Genomic DNA, 18,959 nt, shown 5'->3' on the forward strand with positions numbered 1-18,959 from the left:
TTTTACATAAACGTGGACCTACAAGAGAACGCACGCTTAGGCCTCAAGCAATGTTCAATGTCGAGGAAAAATGATAAAAATCAAGACAAAGAAGCGCTAAAGGAAAGTTCTGCTCAGAGAACAGCATTTCACTTGCATTCCATCTGGGTAAGAGAGTTCATCAGAAACTTCTGTGTCTGGCTTAGAAAATTTGGACTGAGCTACAGGAAAGTGCACGGATGGCCTCAAACAATGTTCAATGCAAGCTGGAAAACGAAAAACTTAAAACAGAAATAACAAAAAACACATCACTAGAAATTCAGGACATTTGAGCCCGAGAATGTTATATCCTGTGGTAGTGTTGGGTTTGCACAAATAATTCGACGCGGTTGGGTTGTTAACACTCTATTCTCATGTATCTCTGCATTTACTTGTTTACAGCATCATGGCGAGCGATTTCACAACATTGTCACTACCGGTGAAAACTAAAGAAAATAAAGGACAATACAAAATAAACTTAAAGAAAAGGCGAAAGACAAACTAAAGGTGCAAAGAAACTTACATTTTGTGCGGATTTAAACGACGACTTGCTTATAAACTGCGAAGATTCTCAACACACATTCAAGCACGTGCTTCGCTGAAAACTCACTAAGATCACATGATCAAAATACTCGCTACTTTATGTTACGGTCACGAAATGTGAAATAAAAATAAAACGTAAACAAAGTCAAGTCCAAGTTTGTTCATTTTGAAACTAAACATTCCGCCCGCCTTGGGACGATCCGACTTAGGACGCCCAACGTCTCTAGTTCACAGTTAAAGCTTTAGCACTATCAAGGTCATTTTCCAGAAGGCACAGCTTCTGGATCGGCCGAATATAGACAGAGTCTTTAGTCTTGACCTTAACCGTCCTCACCATCCCGTCAGAGCCAGGGTAGACCTCCAGAACTCGGCCCAGACTCCAATACCCTCTAGGTGCACTGTCATCCATCAACAAAACCAGGGCGTTTGGCTTCAGGTTAGGTAGGGCTCTGTGCCATTTCCCTCGAACTTGCAGTGTCGGCAAATATTCGCGCAACCACCTCTTCCAAAACAGGTCGGCAAGGAATTGAACTTGCTTCCATTTCCTTCTGTACTGGTCCGCCGGTTGAAACACACCTGGAGGAAGGCAGATTGTTTTCCTTTGCATCAGGAAGTGCGCAGGCGTGAGTGGCTGGAGGTCATTCGGGTCATCAGAATTAGCTGTCAGAGCCCGACCATTTAGTACTCGCTCAACTTCCGTCAGAAGGGTTTGGAGGACCGGCTCAGAGACCATTTGGGTTCCAAGGATTGCCTTCAGGACAGTCTTAGCACTGCGCACAAGACGTTCCCAAATTCCTGACATGCTAGAGGCAGTTGGCGGCTGGAAAATCCACTTGCATCCACGCTGAAGTAGCTCACGGTCAATTTTCTGCTGATCCCACTGCTTGATCTCTTCTCTCAGTTCTCGTTCCGCTCCTACAAAGTTGGATCCTCTATCACATCTTAATTCTGAAACCTCTCCACGGCGATTGATGAATCTCCTTAGGCACATTATGAAGTCATCTGTGTTCATTGACTGGACTAATTCGAGGTGAACAGCACGAGTATTCAAACATGTGAACAGACAACACCAGCGCTTTGCTGTACCTCTGCCATGCTTCACTTGGAGGGGACCAAACAGATCCATTCCTGAGTACGAGAACGGAGGCTGGTAAGCCATCATGCGGCTTCTTGGAAGGGGTGCCATTTGCTGAACTATTTGTCTGGCATTCAACCTTTTACAACGAAGGCATCGCCCAAGGATGGAACGAACAAGAACTCTAATCTGAGGGATCCACAGCTTCTCACGCACCCTTGATATGAGGTGCTCGCGCCCCAAGTGGCCAATTGACTCATGAACATGGCGAACAATCACTGCTGTTATGGGATGGTCTCTCGGTAGAATTGCTTGGTTCCTAGCAGCATCAGCGACGGGTGGATTTACTATGCGGCCTTTAACTCTCAGAACGCCATGGTCATCAAGCATTGGGTCCAGGGCAACTATACTGCTGGACGGCCTCACTGCACCTTTGGCCTTTAGGTCTTTAATTTCTTGAGGATAGGCAGAAAGTTGAACGATTCTCGTGATGGCTATAGTAGCTGCATCATAATCTTCAAGGGTCAGGTGGCCTCTCTGGGTAGTCTTTCGATTGCGAAGAAAATGGACGAAGCGGATAAGCCAAGCAACCCGACGTCTTAGCCGGTTCCAATCAGAACAACTGTTCAATATGCGATCCATGACATCTTTGGCCGTTACGCTCAGCGGGCTCAATGCAGAGGAGTCTGTCTGTTGAGCGACAGAATGGATGCTTACATCAACATGATTGGCGTGCGCTTCTTTCTTCAATTCTAAAGCTTCGTCCGGGACTTCCTTACAGTCTGCAGTGGGCCAGAGGGATTCTGGCTGCCAGAGAAATTCTGGTCCTCGTAACCAGCGTTGGTTAAATTTCAGATCTGAAGGGTTCAAGCCACGGGAGACATCATCAGCTGGGTTTAAGGCACCTGGTACATGATTCCAGTCATTAGGATGTGAGTTTTCTCTAATCTCTTCCACACGATTGGCGACATAGGTTTGGAATCGGCGCTTCTCATTCTTCAGGTAGTGAAGCACTATTTCGCTATCTGTCCAGTACTTAGTTTGCTGTATGGGCAGATCGAGCTCTTCTCTCAACATCTTGTTTAGGCGCGTGGCAAGGACAGCTGCTTGCAATTCAAGCCTTGGGATGCTAGTGAACTTGATGGGAGCATTTCTTGCCTTTCCCATGACAAACGAGCAATGGATGGAGTCATCTGGATCTACAATCCTCAGGTATGCTGATGCGCCATATCCAACTTCGGAGGCATCTGAGAAGACATGTAACTGAAGTCTGCATTTCTTCGGGACCACTCCAGGAGGGAAGTAGCAGCGTGGGATACGGAGCTCGGACAAGGAGGGCAGCTGTGTGGTCCAAGATCTCCATCTCTTTAAGAAGTGTTCTTCCAATGGCTGGTCCCAGTCTAGCTTTGCCTTCCATATGTCCTGTATAAGAGCTCTTGCTGTGAGTGCTACGGGCGCAGCAAATCCGAGTGGGTCGTACAATGAACAGACAGCAGACAGGATTCCACGCTTTGTCTCAGGACGGTTCAGGTTCTTGATCTCGAACCCCAGTTCATCAGTCTCGACAAACCAACGAACACCCAGTGCCCTCTCCACCGGCAATTCATCTAGCCTTAGGTCCAGGTTTGGTGTAGCTCTTCTTTGGACAGGAATCGAGGACAAAACTTCTTTGCTGTTGGACATGAACTTCGTTAGGCGAAAACCACCATGATCTAACATTTCGGCGAGGTCTGTTGCCATTCTGGTTGCTAAGGTGTTGCTGCTAAATGACGGTAGCGCGTCGTCAACATAGAAGTTCTTCTCAACAACTGCTGCAACTTCTGGACTGAATTTCTTTGAGTTATCAGTGGCAGTTCTCCTCAGGACAGAGTTGGCAACACATGGGGATGAAGTGGCCCCGAAGATGTGTACCTCCATAACATAAACGTCTGGATGCTGACTGTAGTCGTTAGTCCACCATAGGAAACGCAGAGCATCTTGATCTTCTTTGCGGACGCGCACCTGATGGAACATTGCCTCCACATCGGCAGCTAGGCCAACCTTCCCTTGGCGAAAACGTAGCAGTACTCCAACGAGGCTATTGGTCACGTCTGGGCCTTGGAGAAGACTTTTGTTAAGTGATGTGCCTTCATACTCTGCTGCAGCATCAAAGACTATGCGAAGTTTCCCAGGTTTGTTCGGGTTCATCACTGGATGATGGGGTAAGTACCAGGTGTGTGAGCTCTCTTTAGCTGCTTCTTCAGGGGTAAGCTTGCGGGCATATCCCTTTGATATGTACTCAGTCATAACTGCTCTGTACTTTGCAGCCATTTCCTCATTTCCTGGTTTTGTTAGCCGGCGCCTTAGCAGTTCGACTCGTTTTTCAGCCAGAGTACGGTTGTTTGGTAGTTGCGGCTGATCTTCTTTCCACAAGAGACCGACTTCATAATGGCCATCTACGATTCTTGTTGTGTCCTCAAGAATTTTTAAGGCTCGCTTGTCCTCGATTGACAGTGGCTTATCATCTGACTTTGAGGCTCCGTAATCCTCAATTTTCCAGAAGCGTTCCATCTGATCTTCCATGCCCACCGAAAGGAAGTTGACTGATGTTTTCCCTTTGTCGCCGCAAGTTAAAGGCCCTGCAATACTCCAGCCAAGCGGAAACCGGTAACCAAAAGGACCGTTGTTGTCTGGTGGGACCCTGACTTCATCTTGCAAATGGGCAGCAGGTACATTGCTTCCTATGATTATGGATACTCGCTTAATGTCAACTTCTGGGAATGTCAGGTCTTGCAGGTGTGGATACTTCGAAACGTCAACAGAATCCGGTAAAATCTGCCCTGACTGATTGAGATCTGGGAGTACGTAGGCTTCATTGACTTCAATACATCTACCGCACCCATCCACGGGACCGAGGGTGAATGACACCCGTTCACTTTCTATTGATTCCTCACTTCTCCTGATAGTCTTGATGCCAATTCGTTGCAAAGTTCCTTCCAGATTAAGCTGATCCGCAAGCTGACGATCAATAAGAGTGTCAGTGCAGCCATTATCTAGAAACCCGTACGTGGAGAGGGAATTGCCATCCTCAGCCGTGATAGTCACAGGAACCACATTTAACAGGACTCGACCTTGCGGGGAAAAAACCTCTGTCGTGCTCACTGAGGCCTGATGGATGTTGGTGGTTTGTGGTGCTGCACCAGATCCCATGCTTTGTTGCTGTGGAGGTACCGTAGCAGAACGGGAATTTGCTTGGTTGTGATTACTGCTTACGCCATTATTGGTTCTCGGCCGGAAACGACGTCCATTGCTGTTTTCCTTGTGTAAAAGTGTCAGATGATGCCCAGGACACTTGGAGCAGGCTGGGGGATCCGGACAAGTAGTGCCACTATGGGTTGGGTTGTGACAACCACAGTTAAAGCAGAACCCGTAGGAGGCTGCATACTGTCGCCTTACTGCTACACGATCGCACTGCTTAATGATTGGGCAATCCTGTAGACGATGGGGTGTGGATTTGCAGATTGAGCATTTGATGTGATTTCCTGTCTCTGGGGGCCTTTCAGATTTAGCAGGTGGTACTGTGGAGTCCCTGGGAGGTTCTGGTGGCCTTTCAATTTTAGTTGATGAAATAGTAGAGTCCCTGGGAGGTGGTGGTTTCTTAATCCTGGATGAGTTCCGGGTATCCTTGTCTTCACTATTCTCCCTCCTTTGCCTCTGTGGCCCAAAGATTGGGTCGTTTCTTATCGACGCTTGTCTCATAACAAATTTCGCGATATCCTGTAAGCGAGCGGACCTGCCACGATTTACGATCTCATAATTTTCAGTTTGCCACTTTGCAACAAGGTCGTTCGGAAGTCTGCTTACAATTCTCCTCAGGTTGGTAGCCACACTAGCCTCATGCTCAACATCACCTTTCAGGATCTTTGTCGCTGTGTTCAGCTTCTCAGCAAAGTTCAGTAAACTCACATTGTCCCCTGGGGCAAGCTTGGGACCAGATACCAAACCGTCAATGCAGGCTTGTGAAACTTGGATGGGTTTACCGAAACGATCCTCTAGAGTCTTTATGAGGTCTTTGTAGGAGCAGCCTCTGTTTCGTTCGATGACTTCCAGAGCTTCACCTTTCAGAAACTTTGGCAGGTACTCGATTCGCTGCGCGTCGGTTAGAAGTTCACTCTCAAGATGAGTGCGGGTCTGCTCTCGAAAGAAAGGGAAGTCGGCTGGATTCCCATTAAACTGTGTAGGCGTAATGCCATTTAGCAGTTGAACCTTCCACATGGCTGTAACGTGGTCCTTTGGGGTGGTCTCCTCTCTTCTGGTGTCTGGATCAGGCTTTGTCCTGGACTGAAATAAACCTTGAGGCGAGTGTTGTATGGGTGTATGGTTGGAGACATGCGGCACCTCCCTTTTAGACTCTTCTACAGTGGAGTAACTGGGCAAATGAACCGACTTGGAGGATGTTGGTATTTTATCAGAGGGGGTAGAGTGATCTACAGGTGAGATGCCCAAGGTTTTCTCTGTCTTACGTGGGGTTGACTTTGGAAGCTCTTGCCTTTCTGACTCGGAACCTTTGGGTGGACCTTCGCAGCTGTTGAGGTGTGTTTTCTCAATTTCGTCGACGGTCTCAAGCTGACCAGTGTCTTCATCATAGTCCCTTTCGATCTTCCAGTCCAGTTCGGCTAAAGCAGCCTCGTCCTCCAATCGCCTCAATTCCATTCGTGCCTTTTGCCTGGCCAGCTCAGCATCCTCTTCAGCTCTTCGTTTTGCTAGCTCCACTTTCTTCTTGGCCAGAAGCGCGGCTCTTAGCTTCTCTTTCTTACGAGATGATGCCTTAGAGGACACAGAGCTGCCTTGTGACTTCTCACTTTTGACAGAAATTTCATCGTCATGTTTGGGGGCTTCGTGATCCGTTCGCATTCGCTCTTCTAGCTCAAATAAGCTTATAACTGTCTCCTTTAGGGATCTGAACCTTTCCTCGACCTCTTGTAGACGTTTCCTCTGATTTATGCACGGAAGATACCTTGAATGAATTTCCTCAAAAGATTTCCAAGCACGAGTGACACTTTCTACCATTCGACCAGCAGATAGGACGTCCCAATTAGTGTAGAGACATGTACGTAATTGCTGAGTTTCAGTTGCAACATAGTCAGCGATTTTGTTCCAAGAAGATGCTAGTCTGTGCTGTTCACTTATTTCTCGCTGACGGATGACTTCACTAAAATCTATTTGAGTATTTGGAAGGGGATTTTGACGTAGTGAGTAACCAAAGGCTCCTCGAGCTAGCGGGGGCCTTAAGACCTCAGGAGGTAATGCAAAGGCAGCGGCCCCGATGTCAACAGGAAAATCTTCATTTGTGTTAGCCATTAGGTTTGTTCCAAGGCCCATTAAATTAATTTCCCCACCTGATTCAATCCGGCCAGTTCCTCGATCCTCAGTCCCGCGGTCCGGTCCACTAGTCTTCGACTCTCCAATGCCACCACTCGAGGGTTCCATTACTTCTCGCAAAAGCCGAGCAAAACGGCAATGTCCTTCAAATCGTCGCCTTGCTAACCAAAAATTTTTCACAATGTTGGGTTTGCACAAATAATTCGACGCGGTTGGGTTGTTAACACTCTATTCTCATGTATCTCTGCATTTACTTGTTTACAGCATCATGGCGAGCGATTTCACAACATTGTCACTACCGGTGAAAACTAAAGAAAATAAAGGACAATACAAAATAAACTTAAAGAAAAGGCGAAAGACAAACTAAAGGTGCAAAGAAACTTACATTTTGTGCGGATTTAAACGACGACTTGCTTATAAACTGCGAAGATTCTCAACACACATTCAAGCACGTGCTTCGCTGAAAACTCACTAAGATCACATGATCAAAATACTCGCTACTTTATGTTACGGTCACGAAATGTGAAATAAAAATAAAACGTAAACAAAGTCAAGTCCAAGTTTGTTCATTTTGAAACTAAACAGGTAGTTTTAGCCTTAAGCGAAGAAAGCGAACGCAAAATGTATAAAGAAAATTTATGAAGAATGAAACATTTAATATAATATTTCTTGTAGAATTAGGAAATGCAAAAATGTGTATGCCGGACATGGTAGACTGATCTATTACAAAACACGTCGTACTCAAATGAAAGTGGAGACTTCAAATTTCATCTTTCCTTTTGAATGTTTTCGGCGAGCAGTTTTAACACGAAAGAAGACAAGGCTTAGAGGGAGAATTATTGACAAAATCAAAACAGAGCGGTAACTTCTAACGACTGTCAGCCGCTGATCCGTCTCTGGCTCTCGTTTTTTCATGAACGAAAACTAACTTGAAAGAAAGCAGAATAAAATATAACAGTGGCAAGGGGGGGGGGGGGGGGGGGGGCAAGGTAAGGATTGCATTGTTAAATCTCGTCTCATATTTCTCATATAATCCAGAAGATTCTTCCGCTGTAAACAGCCTGTATGTTCAAAGCCGTACTTTTATTAAAGCTGGGTGGCATTTGATAAAACCGCTCTCCCTGCAGTAGCGCAAATTGAGGCCTGTAATAGAGCTCGTGAAGGTGCTCTCTTGAGATCAGTCAGCAAATTGCAAAATTTCAGGGATAGAGAAACTCTGATTAGCCACCTCCGTAGCAACGGCTCCCCGCATAGAGTGACCCTTAAAGATAGTCTGTGTCAATGCCAGCCAGATTCATCAACTCTTTCAACCACCTAGCTAATGTTGTAAGGGTAACCGGTCTGTGAGGACGAATATGAGATAAGAAAAGCTTGGTAGGTTTTGAGGGGTCCTATGGCCTCCATTGCAGTGTTCTAGCCTCATATTCTTGCAAACACTTACATAAGCAGAGGAGCTCGTTTTCACGAAAGCTAGCATGAAAACAAGATTTTGGTTCCTGGCCTTGTCTGGCAGTTTTAGTCAGGTCTGGGAGTTTAAACTGAACTCCATCAGGATAAAAGTATCTGAAGCGTAGATCACGGGCTGCTAGACCCGAGGCTCTGTCTGGGGCAGTAAGAGCAAGTCTGACCCAACCAGCTTGTAAGATAAACGCTTTGTGGGTATTTGAACCCAAGGAAGCAATATATTATACTACTTCGTGGGCGGGGCTGATACACCCCTATGAGCATCTGGCATACTAAGGGTGGTGATCCCGCTTTGTGACTGTCAATTAAATGCAAAACTGCTGAAAGGGCAGTCCCATAGACATTAATAACTCTTTCCTGCCTGAGTTGTTTTGAAGGAAACTCGAGAATTTCTATATAGCACTCACTTATCACAGGTCATTACCATTTGCATTGCTCATAGGTATGGATAACGATATATCGTATTAATAAGCAATAAATTTTGTATCCAAATTTTACAAGAATATTATTAATAAATTATTGGTTAGTAATTATTTGCATAATTTAGCATCAAATTGTAATAATTAAATTACTAGAACAAAACTTGATGTATCACAAAGGCCGTGTTTTCATCGGCAATTTTTCAGGTTGCTTAGCGAGTGACAAAGGGAAATCTCGTGAAAACAGTTGCTTTTCCAACTCGCTTAAAGTTAAGCGAGTCGGCAAACTTCAATGCAATTGTCATTAAATTCAAGCCACCAAACCAGGTAGCTTAAGCGACTCGGCAATTAATTTCCGCCAATGAGAAGGAACTTGCGGTCATTTATCTGATAAGGCTGTCAAAGCAAAAACAGAACATGCGTTCTATTTTTGTGACTCCCCCAAAACAAGATGAGCAGTTTTCCGTGCCAAGATCTCAAGTGAGTGATTATGGTGACCATCCGTGTTGCCGATGTTACACATTTAAGACCGTCTATTACTCCAGCACGGCAAAATTAGCAATTGTGGCTTCCTCAACCTGAATTTTGAATTTCGCGCGCCTGCTCTCCTCAAATTACAAGAGTGAAATATAATCGTACTGGTGAAAACACCCATCAATTTTAAGTCGCTTAAAGTGCCCATCACCCTTTCACAGTTTTAATGAATTTCGAAAATTTATGCCTGTCTTAGACGCTTTGCGAAGAAATAAATCGTATTCCATGTTTCGCTTTGTTTGTATCAGACGACAAAATCGCCCAAAATAGGCCGTTTTCCACCATATTGAATACAAATAGGAGCAGTTGAGAGACTGGGAACTAAAAAGCTTGTGACGTCGACCCGGTATCTCAGCCACAGAGCAATTGCTCGTTTGTCGCTACATTCTCTATACTGAACATGAAATGTGTTAGGAAGGTATGTGGCAGGTGAATGTGCTGCCTTCTCAGACATGTAGAAGGGTATAGTTCTGCACGCTATACTGTTGAAAAAGATGAAGCAAGGAAATGCAGAAATAAATAGATCGATTTCATGAAACAAAAGCATGCTAACCCGGAAAATCGTCAATATGCTCCAAGCACTTCACGAACGACGACTTCATGCGTCGATTCTGATTTATTGATGAAGTGAGAAACAAGCCAATCCTCCCAAGGCTAAAACGAGATGATATCGGTTTAAACGTGACGCCAACTGTCCATGCTAAAGCGGTGACCAACAAGTCCAGGTGTACTGATTTAAACTAGTGCCAAACATCGCCGCAAACGAGCGATAAGAAATGTCTCCATTTTTTTAAGCTTATAGGTGCAGCCAAAACAAACCTACTGAAATAGTAAACTTATTTTAATTTATAATTGGTCTAGACTCACAAGAATGCGAAGAAGCGAATGGAGTCTTACTTCTGAGACTGCTGTCTCAGTGTTGGGTCTGTTGGCGATCCGATGAAGGGCCACAGTGAAATGATAAAGCTAGTTCTCTTTCTTTCTCAATTCCACGTGTATAAATTTGGGCGTAGGCTTTCCATGAAGAACGGATCATTCTTTTTAAAACAGATTTAGTCTTGCATTTGTCTGTGAAGAACGAGATTAAGAGTCAATCGAACATGTCGGTCGATTGATATGTTCGAAATACTGCTCAAAAGGTCGGCTTTTCTTACCTGGAAATCGAGATGTTTTGAAAAATAACACACACAACGGCTTCCCAAATGTTGTGCGGTTTTTCTTTCTCTTACTACCAGACCAATTTCAGCTAGTAAACAATTTAAAAATAATAAAAATATCAACTGAACAAGCTTATACTTTACGCCAGGAAAAAAAAGTTGATGTTTCCTCGGTGGTCCGCATGTTGCCGCGAAGTAAAATTTTTGCAAAACCCCCGCAAAACAAAAACTGTCAGATAAACTGATGTAATTACACAAAGATACCAACAATAGGAGCCGCTTTCGGAGGTTAAAGATTATCACATGGTTCAATCCTAACTAGAAGCTGTACTGTAACCGGACCGCGAACTGAAACGAGCCAAACTAGACTAGCGCTAAACGCAGAACTCTATAAAACCCAGAAATGTCCTTTGAGGTCACAATACAAAGCAAGCTACAGTTAAGCACATGGTTTTGTTCTATGATTATCATACAAATCATTCAAATCGTTATGCCAACCCGCTGTTAACATACAAGAAGCTAAATTGATCAAAAGACTGAGATAGAAGCGCTAAACATGCGAGTAGGAGTTGTGAAAGCCTTCCATTCCTATTTTACGTGCTTGATCGTCGCGTCAATCACGTAGCCGGGTTGCAGTTAAATTCTGAATCATCTGAGTTTTAGCTTAGCTCCGATTCGGTGTCAGTGTTCAGCTTTTGGGCTAAAAAATCGGCCAGACACCCAAACAGCTCGCAAAGAATTCACCCCGAGTGCTGTTTTGTTGTGTGCTTGTTATCGAGATCCTGCGTCGACGTCACAACTCACTAGTGCCAGTCCTTTAATGGCGCGGATTTAACTTCGGAAATTGTGATTTCGATCGCGTTTTAAAAATCGAGAATAACTTCAAATCTCATTATTTTGCTTGTTTTGGCTTACTTTCTACCTCTACCTTTGAGAATGAAAGGAATTGGGTAGGGGCGATAGGCACTTTAACGAAGTCTGTAAACATAGCGCCCTGAGGAATTTTAAGCGAGACATCCGGCGTCGTGAAAACACGGCCAATGGGTCCACTATAATTGATTGAGCTGTTGTGGTCTCCCTGTCTACACGACAATTATTTTGTCGTTTTTCCTGTTCCTTTAGGCGAAGCTCGAAGTCACGTTCGTTTTAATTCGCATCCCTTGTTTATTTTCATTATTTTTTTTACGGTTTGTTTCGCTTTATATTTCCAGTTCAAACTGAAGAAACAAATATGGCCGATGAATCTGCGATCTGCAATGCAAATGGTGGAAACGACTAATTAATTCTTTGGTGACTTTGATCAGAAGTTATTGTTCAAGGACGCAATGGTTATTAAAAAGAATGAATTATTCATCAATAAAGAAGTTCGTGTTAAAACGTAACCGTTTTGACAGAAAGGCAGAATTTGAACGTGTGGATGATCAGCTGAAAAAAAATCTGCTTTTTCCCAAGTACGGTTAAGACTATCTTGTTTACACGATCGCGTGAGTCCCCAGCCACTGTTATTCCAACCTACTGAGTCCGCGATCAGTTTTTTTGAACCAACATTACAATATGGTTTTGTTTTATCTTTTTTTTAACCTTGTAAATGCTGCTTATCCAAACACTCCATAAATAGAACAACAACTTGAACTTGCCGTCGGTATTTAAACAGGTATAGCATCTACTCTTCATTGGTACCAATAGTTCTTTACGAACGGCAAAAACTTATCATATAGTTGTAAAAGATTGTGACTCCATAAAATTTTATTGCTAATAATCTTACTACCACTATCTTTGTATCTGATGAAGAAACAGGAAAAAGAAAGCATATGAAAGCTGATAAAAACAGGAAGTCGCAGCTGAAAGCAATTTTTTTTTATTAAAAACAAGGAAAAAAAAAACGTGAAAGAAGATATTCCAGGTTACTTGAAAATCCATTATTGCTAATTCGCCACTGGTTTCTTTGTTATTTCACTACCCGCCTTTTTTTCTGACAGTAGGTGACTAGAATGATTGGAAACAAGTCAGAAATTGGCCATACGTTAATTAGACGTTTTTGCATGTGTAGGTCCGTAATGGCGTTATACAGGGGGTGTTCCATAAGTGCAAAAGATGAAGTGGTAGTGCTATGGCAACCTCCAGTGATTCCTGTATTGGCTAAAAGTTTAAGATCAGGTCAGGAATGTGTTGATGGTCTAATCATTTGTCTTAAAAGAGGCTGATGATAACCGATGCTGCCACACAAACTGGTAACCGATATCTGTTATAATTGTTCATATAAAAAGCAGTCAGCCATGTGACAACTGAACGTGACCCACTCCCAAGCAATTTTTCTCCACTTCACTGTATTGCCTGTTGACGCCTTCGTCGTTAAACAAAGCTAGTTTATTGACTTTTTAGGTAAAGTAAGTTCATGCCAGACTAACTCTTGACTATTGAAGAAAATATTAAAAACAAAACAAATCGTTCTCATGGCAGGGTGCGTTTAAATACGTAAAAGATATCGGTCAGTCATGAAACACCATGGGTGGTAAGTGTTAGAAAAAGAAAAAGAAAAAAAAAACAGTTCAGTTTGAGAAAGTGACCGGGTCTACGATACGCGATAGAAACGGTAAAAAGAAAATTCTCCATTGCGCGGCGTAGCTTCAAACTGAAAGTAAAAAATGGAAGAAACTTTCTTTCTGTTCTGCAGCTAAAATTATGACCGTATCATTTTCCGTTTTACAACTGACATATCATTAAGTCTTAATTTTTCAAACGCCATCGTCATCCTTAAATTCGCCGTCAAAGGTGGCTCACATCTTAATTAAACTATGGTCTATGAACAATTAAATTGCCGCAGAGGAAAGAGATATAAATGGACCAAGAATAGTCCAATGACACATCAGTTTTGCGACTCAGGGACCCGTGGCTGCCTCAGTGAAAAAATCTTGGAATCGGCAAAATGAAATCGCAACTGGTAGCTCTGTTCATTTTCGCATTTTTGTTGGTGGCGATGGTAAAAGAGACTGATTGTTACAGATCTACTAATGGGAAAAAATATGAAGACAGCGAAGGGAAGAGGAGCAAAGTAACAAACACTGGACAATCTGTCTTTAGTTTCGCATTTGTTTTATGTTTGTGTTTGAAACACATTGATCCCGCTCCATTGTCGGTGTCGGGATGGCTCTCACATTAGAAAATTTTCCACTACTGAGTTAACCAGTATCGCCCCATTTTTCTTAGCTATATACAGTTTATGTTTGGTGCGGGAGATAAAATTTTCAGATTATTTTGCCTTTTTGAATAAAATAAGCTCATTTTTCAAACTTACTTATATCGTACAAACATGATCACCTTTTCAAATCAGTTGACAACTCCAATAGCTTTGAATTAAACATTTAAGGGAACTCACCCCGATGATCTAAAACACAACCGACCTCCCTTCACACAGTACATCACTCCACGCGGTTTACCTACCCATGAACTGGGCCCGCGGCCGTTTACACGTGCGATTCTCGACTAGTTTTTGATACACACTTTTAATGCAACTGTAGAACTCGAGTGCAGTTTTAGAGCGGTGCGATTTGAACGCGATTTATCACCAGGATGTCGCAGGGGTGCGCGACTGGATTTTTAGAAAATGTACAGCGATATCGCGCTAATATAAACTGCATTGAAATAGCAGGTGGTTTACCTGAAGTGCGTTGGAAGTTGCTGTCTTGCGCGAGAATTTTTGCAGCGAAGTGCCACAAAAGTTACATCCAAAGTCGGATTTGTAACGGACCTTAAAATGCATTCCAAGAAGGGTGGAGTGCTTTCCTGCTAACTAAGTACTGGGCTTGTGCAGAGATATGTTTCATCTTAATTTATATAGCTTTATGTAAAGCCGTTTTACGGAACAAGTTTGAAGAGAAAAATCTCGTTTTTGGGAGTTTTACTGAGAAACTTCAGGGTTCAAAATACATTTTTTTTCATCGGTATGATCTAAGTTTTTGCGATGTTATTGTAACTTTTTGTTCGCGTTACATTGGAATGAATTATTACAATACAGGTGCACCATTTTATTGAGCAGGCGTTTAATGATCTGACAAATTTAGGTTTGCGAATTATATAACGTTGGCGAGCAACTTCAGTAATGTTTAATTATTTTGTTTTTACACCCTGGATAGATTATAAAACATCACGTTTTAAAATGGAGGTTCCATTAGTTTGGTGATTATCAGCCTCTACTGATTACGCTAAGCTTGATCAATTAACATAAAATATAAAACCCAACGCCACCAGTAATTTTGAATTTAAGGTTTCCATGTTCCTCTTTCTAAGTTGATTTTTTTTTTCTTGGGTGTTACCACATGCCTACCACATAATAAAGACAGTAGGTGTGGTAAAGAGTTTTCCGTTCATCTGTTCATTTTAATGTGCTCTTCCCCTAAAAAGTTGGATGAATTAAGATTATCGGTTGAGGGATGAAATTAAAGAATTTTATTCTAGTCGATGTTTATTGCTTATTTGTTTTTTCCTTTAGAAAATGCAGTTGACTGCCCGAAACAGTGTGTGCGAAGCCGCGCGCCACCTGGGGTGCGGCCGACAACTGGAAGACGAACCAGAGGACTAGTGACGAAAGTTGACCCCAACTGACCCACCAGAAGGAAATCAAGAAATACAGGAAATATGCAACTCATAATGTAGCTTCTTTAAAAACTGGAAAATAAAATAACTTGCAAGACGTATGAGATATTCATCTCATTTCTCCACACCTTTATCTGAACAAAAGAGAATTGTTAGAAAATTCTGCGATCTTTAGGACTCAGGGGCACCGACCAATTAATTGATGTTATCAGAAATACAAGGGGGTGGAGGACAGGAGGATTTGGCATTTAGGTCAGTCTTGTTCGCGCAGATAAAGACAATGCCTCCTTATCTAATCAAAGCGAAATTTAGAAGCTTGTATATACTTTACCAACGCGCAAGTGAAAGCACACATGCAAACTTACTCGGAAGAAATCTGAAATTCAAGTCAAATATAAAAGCAAACTAAAGCTCTTTGAAGAGCTTTTTTATGTCTTTCCTGGTGTGCGGATCTCAAATGTCCCGAGATCTTGTCGTGGGCCCGATAACATTTTGAGGTTCTTTTCTGGTGCATTTTTCGTATTCCGAAAAGTGCTTGAGTTCTCAAAACACCCGAAATTGGCATCCGATATTTTCGGGGAACTTTTCGGGTAAGCTGTGATAGTGCGAGCTAGAAAAGCTCATTTTAGAATGCGGCTCTATTATTTAAATTCTTCTTCAGTTGTGTTTTGCTAATTAGGTTTTCATATTCTGTCCAACTGTAAAGCCTTATCTGAAGGTTCTTGACTCTTTTTGCTATTGGCTTGAATGGACTGGAAACGTCGCTGATTCAAAATCCGGAGCTAACTGTATCGGGGCCGGTTTGCTATAGCAATGAGCATCATCCTCGGATTTTTGTTAAGGAAGGCTATTCAAAGAAATAAGTGTCATTGCGCGAAACTCATATAATGTTCCCAAGACACTGAGTATTAAAGTGCCGTGTCCGCTGACAATTTTCAAGACTCAGATACCAGGTGAGTTTTTCTTACTTATTTATTTATTTTTTTGAGAGGAACATTGAGGGTGTGGAGGACCCCCAGCATAGTCATAGTCATACAATGTCAACATAGCAAGGGCTCAGTGTAACAAAGATTCCGCCAAAAGATTTTTGCCCTTAAGTTTTGACTAGTTTTTCAGTATCCTCACCAGTGACTTTTAAACAGATGATTGTCCAAATCGTGGAATACTGACATGCAATTTGGTCAGTGGTTATTCACCCTCCCATGGACAGGGTAGAGACTTCATGAAAGAATCACATACTACCCCACACCATGTCAGATGTAAATCTACACACAACCAACAAGTGCTGGAAAAAAAGTACGTCTCATCATTAACTCGTGACTGTAAAGTGACTCTTCGGATCTTCAGACTCTTCGAAAATGTGCTTTAAATTATTCAAATACCCAATTATTTTCCATCGAACATTTATACGTGTAAGAACAGAAAAGAACTGACAAGCTACCTGCTTCAGTTCTTATTTACCAGTTTGATAGAGCCACGAGTGACAATGGTTACCTGACTGAAAATCTGAGAAGTTTGAAGTTCAAGCACTTTACATAGAGAAAACACAATACAAGCAATAGAAAAGAGGAAAAGCTAATCTCGAAAGATGTAGAAGGAAAGATAGAATTATTAAATAATTACTCGCAATTTTCCTAAATTTCTCGATTCAGATTTTACTGAGCTTTCAATAAGTAAAGCATACAACACTTACAAACTCACAAATTTACTGTTTACCTAATTCTTGATACTGTGCGTAGCCTTTTTGGAGGAAGTGACAATTCAAAATTTATAAATTTAGGAGGTCCGATACCAATCAACACAGCAACGCATGGAAAATTGCGCAAGAAAGGTGCGTTTCTATTTTTTATAAATAATTATCACATTTTTTTTTGTCCGCTTAGTATTCCGCTCTCCCTGATACCATTCCATCAAGTAGCACCTTTGATGGACTCTATAAAGGTTGCAGCATGATTTATATGTTTCGGTAATTTGAATTTAAAATCTTGACCAACGGAACATTTTTAAATAAGCGATTGATCCAGATTTGTCTTGAAGGAAATTCTGTTTTTGTACCGAGTTTTCGCAGAATCCAGAGTCTAATTTATTGGGTAATCTTATTAATCGCGTGTAATTACAGAACAGAAATCCATGGGAATCTTTTCTATAAAGGCTACCGTAAATTTGCTAAAGAAAACAGGGACACTTTTCATCACACACCCGTCATGTTATAAAATTGAATTAGTGAGGCTTTTTATGATTGATTCATCCTGAAAAGGAACGTGCTAGGAATCTCGTCGATAACAAAATATAAAATTTATAATTATTTTCTACCTTGAATAATTTCAGTCAAATAATTTTCTCCTTCGGCCCCAAGATAACCTGTCATTTTTCATATGTATATTCATACTACAGTTAATTAAAACAATATAGATAAATCGTTTACTTCAAGGCTGATTTTAAATTTAAAATTAAAATTTTAAAGCGCCGCAGAGATATGAATATGCAAAACGAATTTATTTCGCAGGATATTTGAGAGAAACACAAAATATTTCTGCGGGGTTATTATTGACTAGAGGGAAATAAATGCCTAGGTCGCAGTACGAAATTGTCATTTAGAAAACAAATTATTATTTTTAAAACAATTCACCACCTGCCACCCTTGGCAGTTTTATTTTGCACTTAGTCGTCTTCACTGAAAAGGTTCTGAGTTCTGCAGTGTCGTTTCAATCTGGAATGAGAATGCTTCGATCAAAGTGACAATACCGGAAAGGGTAAGCAAAAAACAGTGTTAACAAAATAACCCCAAAAGCGACTGCAGTATCTCTGAATAAAAAGTCTGTAGTCTTGATGTCAGAAAAACAAGGTACCCTATAAGATCGACGAATTATCATTTGACTGAGCACCTTATCGACAAAAGTTAGTTTGTTTTTATTTGATTTGTACATGAACGTTCGCACAAACTTTCAGATCAATTTCAAACGTACATTGTATATTACGATCTGTTGCAGTTGCTGTGAAGTTTTGACTGTACCATTTTGTCTTGATATAGTTCTCAGGCGAACTTTTTGCACTATTAATTCACGCTAGAAAAGAGCCACGATTTTAGGAAATTCATATATTAGATGGTACATACCCTTCTTGTTCTTCTTCCTTAGTTTTCTCACGTTTAATCTGACACAATTAAAACTTCCGAATGATGGCACCTTATAATAACGAGGACAACAACAATAACAGGTTAATAATAACAATAGATTTTAACTGTTTTTTAAAAGTCTTAAAGTCTGAAAACGGGTATGGATTTTACAGAGATGGGTATGGATTCTAGAAACTAGAGCCCCATTCACACCAACAAAACATGTTTAATTAAAGCGGGTTTAACAAAATGAAAATTTGTAACAGAAAAGCTAAAACCATTGGCTAATTTGACATAGGATTCAACTTGCACTTTAACTTACACGTATGCTTTCATGCCAAATGTGTAGTTGACTAAATCCGAAAGCAGCTTTTGTGAAGGAAACAATTTTAAAAAATGGGTAGGCATTCTAGAAACTAGAGCCCCATTCACACCAACAAAACATGTTTAATTAATGCAGGTTTAACAAAATGAAAATTGGTAACAGAAAGGTAAAACCATTGGTTTAATTTGACATAGGATTCAACTTGGACTTTAACTTACACGTATGCTTTCATGCTAAATCTGTAGTTGACTAGTAAATCCGAAAGCAGCTTTTGTGAAGGAAACAATTTTAACCTATGTTTAACTAAACAGCTTTTAAACGTGTTTAAGCCCTGGTGTGATTGGGGCAAAAGTCT

General features: G+C 41.6%; 1 protein-coding gene and 1 long non-coding RNA gene across 2 annotated transcripts; one reads left to right on the plus strand and one right to left on the minus strand.

Annotated features, from left to right (window-relative positions):
* Positions 1 to 368: 368 nt before the first annotated feature.
* Positions 369 to 7,574, minus strand: LOC146476915 (uncharacterized). The gene is made up of 3 exons (XM_085113847.1): positions 7,383 to 7,574; positions 542 to 7,305; positions 369 to 464 (listed from the first exon to the last, which is right to left on the minus strand). Exon 2 carries the CDS (start codon positions 7,103 to 7,105, stop codon positions 785 to 787), a length of 6,321 nt encoding a protein of 2,106 aa, XP_084969973.1. The 5' UTR covers positions 7,106 to 7,305; positions 7,383 to 7,574; the 3' UTR covers positions 369 to 464; positions 542 to 784.
* A 5,762-nt stretch (positions 7,575 to 13,336) lies between these two features.
* On the plus strand, positions 13,337 to 15,265 carry LOC146476916 (uncharacterized). Its single transcript, XR_014865447.1, has 2 exons — positions 13,337 to 13,623; positions 15,061 to 15,265. It is a non-coding gene; the product is annotated as an uncharacterized LOC146476916 (long non-coding RNA).
* Positions 15,266 to 18,959: the final 3,694 nt, after the last annotated feature.

The sequence above is a fragment of the Pavona decussata genome, unplaced genomic scaffold (genome assembly GCF_977016875.1).
Source record: "Pavona decussata unplaced genomic scaffold, jaPavDecu1.1 SCAFFOLD_72, whole genome shotgun sequence".
In the NCBI taxonomy this organism is placed as follows: Eukaryota; Metazoa; Cnidaria; class Anthozoa; order Scleractinia; family Agariciidae; genus Pavona; species Pavona decussata.

What these genes read in the sequence shown, in the direction of transcription:
- LOC146476915 (XM_085113847.1), bottom strand. Translation starts at nt 7,105, where the DNA reads ATGGAACCCTCGAGTGGTGGCATTGGAGAGTCGAAGACTAGTGGACCG.